Raw genomic sequence first — 8,363 nt, 5'->3', positions numbered from 1 at the left:
GGATGGTGAGAGAGGGAGGAAAGGAAAAAATTTGGAGCACAAAAATTTGTTTTAAATGAATATTAAAAATTGTCCTTCCATTTAATTGGGAAAAATACTATTAAAATATATAAAGGACATATAAAATAAATATAAGGAAAATATGCATTTTATATATGGATTGTGTATACACACACACACACACACACATATATTCTTGGATTTAATTGTGCAATGTAATGATGATCAACTGTGAACGACTTGGCTACTCTGCTCAGTACAATAATCCAAGATAATTCCAAAAGAGAAAAAAATGCTATTCACCTCTAGAGAGAGAATTGATGAAATCTGAGTACAAATGGAAGTATAATTTTCCTTCTTTTTTTTTTTTGCTTTCTAAAAAACAATGTGAATAACGTGAAAATATGTTTTAAATGATTTGTTTTATATGCATAATTGATAAGCCATTGTTTACCTTCACAGTGAATGATAGAGGTGGTGGAATAGAAAAAGAGAATTTGGAACACAAAATTTCTTTAAAAAAGAAAAGAATGTTAAAAATAACTAAAAGTAAAGTTTTTCAAGCTCAAAAAAAAGAAAAGAATTTTATATCTAGTTCAATCTTTTTTTTATATGTAGGTGAAAACCATCTTAAGCAAGAATATTTTGTATTAACTTTATAGAGATAAAAAATCACTTTCTATGTTCTTTAGGTTACCATCACTAATATTATTGTTTTTCCCACATTATAAAAAACTCTCCAATGGCTTTTTTAGCAATTCTCAAGTTCCTTCCTGAGGGAAAATTGCGTTAAATGACATTTTTTAAAACTAAATTTGAGGCTGAATTAATATGAACATGCTTATTTAAAACTAAAAGCATTGAATTGTCTGTCATCCAGCAGAATGGAAATACAGAAAACAAGGAAAATGGGGACTTGTTATCAAAGAAAGCCTTTTATTCTAAATAGCACAGTATTTCTATCAGTAAGATTCTGTCATCTGTGGTTGGCTGACATAGAATTATTTAGGTCCTTTCTTGTGACAGCCCTGATGACAGGCAGAAGTCAGGGCAGCCACGAAGATGATGAATTCATTGAAATCCACTTGAGAATCCCCATTGTCATCCAGGTTCTTGAATAGTTTCTCCACTGCATCATTATTCTGCCCATTCTGAAAGAGAGAAAAGTGGATATAAAATAAATAGGAAAAGGGCAACCAAGGGCAGACTTATCCTTCTGGACATTCTATAACATCCCCTAATGGCCTCACCTGCAAAAAGGAGAGAAAATTGCCCTTTTGAGCCACTTACTTAACAGGGTTATGTGAGAAGAGCTATGTCAATCTTGGAAAACTGTATATATTTGAGTAATTATGATTGTTATTATTTCCAAGAATTTTTTTTCAATTTACAAAGTACTTCCCCCTTAACAGTCCCATGAGGCAGGTAATATACCTGCAAAAAGGAGAGAAAACTGCCCCTTTGAGATTTTGTGAGAAGAACAGATCAATCTTGGAAAAGTATATACATTTGAGTAATTATGATTGTTATTTCAAATTTTTTTTTCAATTTACAAAGTAAATTAACAGTCCTGTGAGGCAGGTAATGTACTATTATTGTTTTCATCTTATAGATGAAGAAACCATTAATGGAAATGATTTGTCTATTATCAATCAGCCAGAATTCTCAAGTCCCAGTTTTCTTGCAGTTAAGAAAAAAGAAAAAACAAGATGAAAGGACAGTAGAGATACAAGCATTAAAAACTGCATTGTCTCACACCCTCCACTTTTTGGAGAAAAAATTAAGGAGAGGTGAGATGACTTCTTCAAGATCATAAGGGTTCAACCTAGTTAAGGAGACAGAATGAATACTTTAAAAGACTGTAATACTCTAAGGGAGCATATTCTAAGAACCGAGTGCATGGCAACAGATGGTAAAAAGTCCTACAGGGATTCACAAGTTTAGAGCTCATTCACACCTGGTATCTACCTTCCCAAGTCTCTGCTGATATTAAAACATATGCACTGTTGGATAATAGCTCATCCCACAGAGCAACAGAAAAAAAGTTTTCCCTGGAGTCATAGGCTGAATAAAGCTCAGTAACAATGAGAAAAAGAATATACCAGTTACTAAGCAAAAATATTTGACTCTAACATTTTTTATTTCTTCCAGGGATTTGAATTTCTTCCAGGTTCTCCAAGAGGACTATATGATACCCAAGGTATCTTTCAGCTCTATGTTCTAAAGTCTCTTCTGGCTCTCAGTTCTCGTGTGGTATGTTCTAAACTTAAGAATTTAAGGTCCTTGAGGGCAGGGATTGCTTCAGCATGGATATGTATCCATATATCTTGGCTGAGTGCCTGGCACACAGTGGGGACTTAATGAATGCTTGATTTTTTTATTGATAAGGCCTAGCCAGCCCCATGATTCTTTGTTCTAAGGCCCTTTCCAGGTCTGACATTTCATGTTCCCAATCCCCTTTCAATTCTGATATTGTATGTCCCTTTCAACACCAGTATTCCAAAATTGAATCTGTGAGAATACTGCAATACGGCAATGGACCCCCACCCCACAACAGGAAATTCACAGAGGCTGTTTTGCAAATCACCAGCAGATGGCACAAATGACATGTAACATGTACTGATTATGTCAGTGGTGTGGGAACTACTTGAGGGGAAAATGGATGGAAATATTTGATAATTTTTAATAAAGTAAATTAAAAGACACATTTTTGGCTGAAGGTGAAAGCTAAGAAATGCTGGGTTTGTTCCATGTATATTTTTAAAATGTCATTTTAGCTACATTTTATTTTTTTTAATTAAAACTTTTTATTTTCAAAACATAGGCATAGATAATTTTCAACATTCACTCTTACAAAACTTTGTTTTGCAAATTTTTTCTCCCTCTTTTCCCCCCAACCCCCTTCCCTAGACAGCCAGTAATCCAATATAGGTTCAGTTGCATTTTAGAAGAAAAAAATTAGAATATCCTGAAATAAGAAGCTTAAACTCCATTGAGGCAGGATCTGGATCCATCACAACTTTAAAATTTCAAAGATCTGTAATTTTATCCATGTGGAGTCTACTTCTACAAGCATGAACCACAATCTATACCAGGCTTAGCAGATGTTATTCGAGGATTAAAGATGAAAAAAACAAACAAAAATTCATTTTCCTATAGCCCAAATCTACTGATGAGAGTCTGCATTTGCTAAAGTCTGGTCCTCAAAGACAGAGACTGAGGGAGAGAGAGAGAGGGGGAGAAAAGAAGAGGAAGAGGAAGAGGGAGGGATGGAGAGGGAGAGAGGGAGAGAAAAAGAGAGAGGGGAAGAGAGAAGAGGAGATGGGGGGGAAGAAATAGGGAGGAAGAGAAAGGGAGAAGGAGGGAGAGGGGAAAAAAGGGAGAGAGGAAAAGATGTCTTGCGCTAGACTCATTACCAAAGGCTTTCCAACTTGGTAGGAACTCTCCATGCACCAGGAACACAGGATCTCCTCTACCCCAAGTTGAGACATGAAAAGTTAAGTCAAGTCAATAAGCATTTGTTTATCATTACTGTGTGCCTGGCACTTAACCCAGTGCTTGGCACTGGTTTAAGTGCTTGTTATACAAATAAAAGTAGAAAGACAGTTTCTATCATCACAGAGCTTACCTTCTAATGGGGAAAGACAACACATAAAAAGAAGTTGGAGAGGGTGAAGAAACAGAGGGGCCCCAGAGAGGGCCGTAGTTCAGGAAAAGAGTTAAGAGTGCAGTCTGAAGAGGAATGAAGATAGGTGACTTTGGTCACCAGAAAGACTTTGATGGGAAAGTTCCATTGATATAGAACAATGAAAACAAGCTTGAATGGGGAAGCAGAGTTAGATACAGACAAGAAAGACAAAGGGTGAGAGAAAAAGCCAAAGATTTCTTTTATCCTGTCTTTAATACAATGTTTCTTTCTATTGCAATCCTTTAATACTCTATTTTATAGGTACCCTGTGGGGAAAACCTGCAAAGGACCCGAGAGGCAAGACATCTGATCATCCCTGCTTTGCTTGAAGCTGGAGATGGCTCTATTAAAATCTACACAAAAATCCCAGCAACTTATAGCACCAGGGCTTCATTAGGAAATATAACCCTTGATCGACTCAACTTCAAGCCTTGGCTCTGCCATTTATCAACTGATCAAGTCACTCTGGCTTTTGGTATCTTTCCTTATATGCAAGATAAGACATGAACCTATAGGATATACCTCTCAGGGTTGTTGTAAAGTTCAAATGATCTATCTGTCTCTCTCTGTGTGTGTCTGTCTTTCCATCTATTTATCCATCCATCCATCCATCTAGCTAGCTATCCCTATCCTTATATCTATTTCTTGGCAAATTTTAAAACCTGGCAGCTAAAGCTCCAGCATGGCACTCAAAATTCTCCAATTTATGTATCCAGTCTTCTTTCATATTTCTTCTCTTCACACTCTCAACATTCTAGTCCAATTAACCTGCCAGCTATTCTCTATAAATGGTATTTCATCACCTCTTTACCCACCTTTGAACTGGTAGTGCCCATGTCTAAAATGTACTCCCTCTTCAGCACCTCTTAAGAGTCCCTAAATCCCTTTAAAGGACAGTTCAGACTCTACTTCCTAAACAAGAAGCTCTTCTAAATTTCCCCATGTTCTTAGTATCCTGTCTTCCCTTTCTCCCCTTCCTCTTCTCTTATCAACAGTTATAACTAAACTTTGTATTTGTTCCTGTACATGTTGTTCCTCATGGCAGAATGTAAGCTCTGCAAGGTCAAGAACTGTTTCATTTTTCTTTTTGTCTCCTCATTGCCTTCACAGTGACTAACACGTGGTAGATTCTCAATGAAGATTTATTATATTGAAAATGGTATACAAATGTCAAGAGAAGGCATGATATAGATAGAGGCCTCCAGGAGGTCTTAGAGTCAGGAAGGTGTGGGTTCAAGTCTTTCCTTTGACTCATGCCAGATTAGCATAGTGCTTAAGCACTTAGTGCTTAATAATAAATATTTATTGGATTGGATTTATTGGATTGTCTGTGCACAAGTCAATCTCTCAGTGCTTTTGGCAATTCTTTAAGACTACAAGTTGCAAGAAAGTTGTTGGTCTACCTTTAGATTCCTATAGGTATAGGAGATTCCTATAGCAATGAAATTACAGGTCAGTCTCTATCCCTGTTTAAAAAAAAATGAGTTATTATTATCTATCGAGAGATTTGAACTTTAGTTTTGGCTTTGTGATGTCAGGTAAATCATTTCAGTTTTTTTATTTAATTGAAAGGGTAGAACTAGATGATCTCTAAAAATTTATTCTATAATTCTGTGAGCTCTAAATTTCCTTTTGGCTTTAAAATTTAAAAATAACTTCTTAATATGGCATAGTGGGGAAAGCACTGCACTTGGAGTTGGGAGATGGGTTGAAATGGTAGTTCTGTCCTTACTAGCTATGTGAATTTTGACAAATTAATTCAGCAATCTGAAGCTCAGTTTCCCTAGCCATAAAATAGAGATAATACTTGTACTGAATATGTCTCCAGGTCTCATTTTCCTTATCTGTAAATCAGGGAGATTGCATTGGATGATCAGTAAGCTCCTTTCAAGCTCCAAATTTATAAATCAGATAAACTTGGTCACTTATGGGACTATGGTAAGGTATGTGTACAAAACAGAATTAAAATGCCAAAGTAGGTGAAAATCATCCAAAAGCCAGGAGTCTGGAAAAAATAAAGGAATGTAAATGGGTACTGGGATAGAACAGTGGTATTTAATAAGGCTATTTAGCATGATGTAGATGGGAATACATATGTCTCTCCCAAGGTATAGAGATAATATTATATTATGTTGTTTCCTCTCGATACAATCCCAGAGACACATGAATGAAATCTAACTAGTCCATGGCAATAATCAAATCGAGCTGGCTAGTCAGGATAACTAATAGTTTCCAGGCTAAAGGAGCCCAGCCTGAAGATAAGAAAGCAAGAATGCTGTCAGAATGCTCAGATATATTACCAGTGACAAAAGGCCTGTTTCAAGGTGTTGTGAGGTCAGATCCACCATTCCCATGGGGAACAAAGGTATGGCAGATTGGGGCAGACCATGCTGGGGCTCCTTTTCTTTTAAAGTATTTGTATCCAGAAAAGATGAAGTTAAAATGGACATGCTAGATAGTTTTTAAATTGAAAAAAAGTTTTAAAAAAGGAATTATTGTAAAAGGTTTAGTGATGTCTTCTGATGGCAGTCTTCTGGCCGATGTTCAAGGCTCAGCTCTGCCAACTAGCTTGCTTGAGCAAAGGTCACTTCCCATTTGGGGGCCTCAGTTTCCTCATCAGTAAATTGAAGAACTCTAGATGATGTCCAAGGTTCCTTTGAGTTCTGACATTTTATGTTGTAGGATCTCATCAGCTCTCTGACATTGTGTAAGATTTCCCAGATTATAGAATGAAATTCTATTCTAGGAACTAAATCAGGCCATTTTTACTATAGCCATTTTAACAAATTTCTTTGGCTGTGACATTAACTATCTTAAGGTCCCTTCTGCTCTGACTTTGTGGATTCTAAGATCCCTTTAATCTCTAACATTCTTTTATTCTGTGTATTATTTTTTCCCCCCTGAGGCTGGGGTTAAGTGACTTGCCCAGGGTCACACAGCCAGGAAGTGTTAAGTGTCTGAGACCAGATTTGAACTCAGGTCCTCCTGAATTCAGGGCTGGTGCTTTATCCACTGCGCCACCTAGCTGCCCCTATTCTGTGTATTATTATTGTTAAAAATAAGAGCTTACATTTCTATTGCATTTGAAAGTCCACGGCGTACTTCTAAATTTCTTTTTAGAAAGAATAGTTTAGTGTAAAGTTACAATCAGAATAAGATGATTTGGGTTATCTGCCCATCCCAAACACTTTCTGTATAACCTTGAAAAAAATAACAATCACTTTGGATCTCAATTTCCTGCTCTGTAAAATGAGTGGGGTAGATTAGGCAATCTCTAAATATAGTTATTTTATCCCAACTCTTTAAAAATAATATTTTTATTCCCAATTACATGTAAAACATGTAATTTTATAAAACATGTAATTTTGACACTTTTTTAAATTTTGATTTTCAAATTTTTCCTCCCACCTATCCTTCCTGAGATCTAAGCAATTTCATATGGGTTACACATGTAAAATTATGCAAAACATTTCCATATTATTGACTATATTTCAATAAGATGTGTATAGAGTTCATTAAAACAGGTTGGTTTGGGGGTTTTCTTGATAATCTGTTTTGGCAGTATTGATCAGTTCAACTTTATTTTATTTAGATGGCTAGGTATACTACCTGGGTCATTTCTATCCCTCCCTCCCAACTCTCAATGTAATTTTTTTCTATCCTATTCAAAACAGTCAACATTTTGTTTAAATCTAAAGTGCCTGTGAAACCTGGACTTATAATCAGAAAGATGTGATACTGCTACTTATTAGCAATGAAATCTTTAAAAAGACTCAACTTTATTGATCTTAAGTTTTCTCATCTGTAAAATGGGGATAATAAAACAAATAATTACAGCAGTAACAATAGGAACCTTACATTTAAAAAGCACTTATAAACGTATCCAAAGTGAAACTAATATCTTATTTTTACAGAGAAGAAACTTTATAAATCATTAAACATTTTTTAAACATGAGAAATGCAAACTAACAATAGTTACATCTAGAAGCACATCCTTCCATAGTCAGGAATTGTCAATTTTGTAGAATTTCTTTGAATCATAGACATAGAGATGGAAAGGAAGTTAAAAACTCATTTCTCATCCTCCAGAAATCTTTATCTCAAACTTCCTTCCCCATCTCATTTTACTGAAGAAGCTGAACCCAGAGAAGCTAAATGATATTATGCAAATAATTAATGACAAACCCGGGATTAGAAACCAGCTGTCCTGACTTACTTTGTGGTTGCTCAGTAATAAACTCTTACCTTAACAAAGTTTGGGAACTCTTTTTCCATCAAGGTCTTTAGTTCCCCTTTAGTCAGAGTCTCCTTGTTGCCTTCAGTCCCTGCATACCGGTCAAAGACATCAATGAGCATTACCATGGCTGTTTCCAGTTCTGACATATTCTCTATGCTCTTGACCTCCCTTCTTTCCAGAAACAGGTTTGGTTGACAATGTGTGCAAGCTGGGAGACAGATGTTTTTTTTATAGAGCAAGACTCACTATTGACAAAATGGGTGGTGATTAGTTAGCTTAGTAATTTCTTTTTTTTTTTTTTTAAGTTCCAAATTCTCTTCCTCCTTTCACCTACTCTCATACCCACTGAAAATGCAAGAATTATAATGTCCATTATACATACAAAGCCATGCAAAACACATTTCCACATTTAGCTTAGTAATTTCAAAAGTCCTGTTT

At 35.7% G+C, this 8,363-nt stretch overlaps 1 protein-coding gene across 1 annotated transcript; it reads right to left on the bottom strand.

The window, feature by feature from the left end:
* Positions 1–916: 916 nt before the first annotated feature.
* Positions 917–8,143, bottom strand: S100P (S100 calcium binding protein P). Its single transcript, XM_074275065.1, has 2 exons — positions 7,934–8,143; positions 917–1,151 (listed from the first exon to the last, which is right to left on the bottom strand). Exons 1-2 carry the CDS (start codon positions 8,069–8,071, stop codon positions 1,002–1,004), a joined length of 288 nt encoding a protein of 95 aa, XP_074131166.1. The 5' UTR covers positions 8,072–8,143; the 3' UTR covers positions 917–1,001.
* Between the last annotated feature and the right edge of the window lie 220 nt (positions 8,144–8,363).

This window comes from Sminthopsis crassicaudata, chromosome 6 (assembly GCF_048593235.1).
Source record: "Sminthopsis crassicaudata isolate SCR6 chromosome 6, ASM4859323v1, whole genome shotgun sequence".
Lineage (NCBI taxonomy): Eukaryota > Metazoa > Chordata > Mammalia > Dasyuromorphia > Dasyuridae > Sminthopsis > Sminthopsis crassicaudata.
The sequence above is the reverse complement of the archived record's forward strand: the minus strand, read 5'-3'. Positions and strand labels throughout refer to the sequence as shown.

Coding starts and splice junctions, on each gene's coding strand:
- S100P (XM_074275065.1), bottom strand. CDS start 8,071: ATGTCAGAACTGGAAACAGCCATGGTAATGCTCATTGATGTCTTTGAC. Junction 1,152..7,933: donor AGTTCCCAAACTTTGTTAAG/GTAAGAGTTTAT, acceptor TCTCTCTTTCAG/AATGGGCAGAATAATGATGC.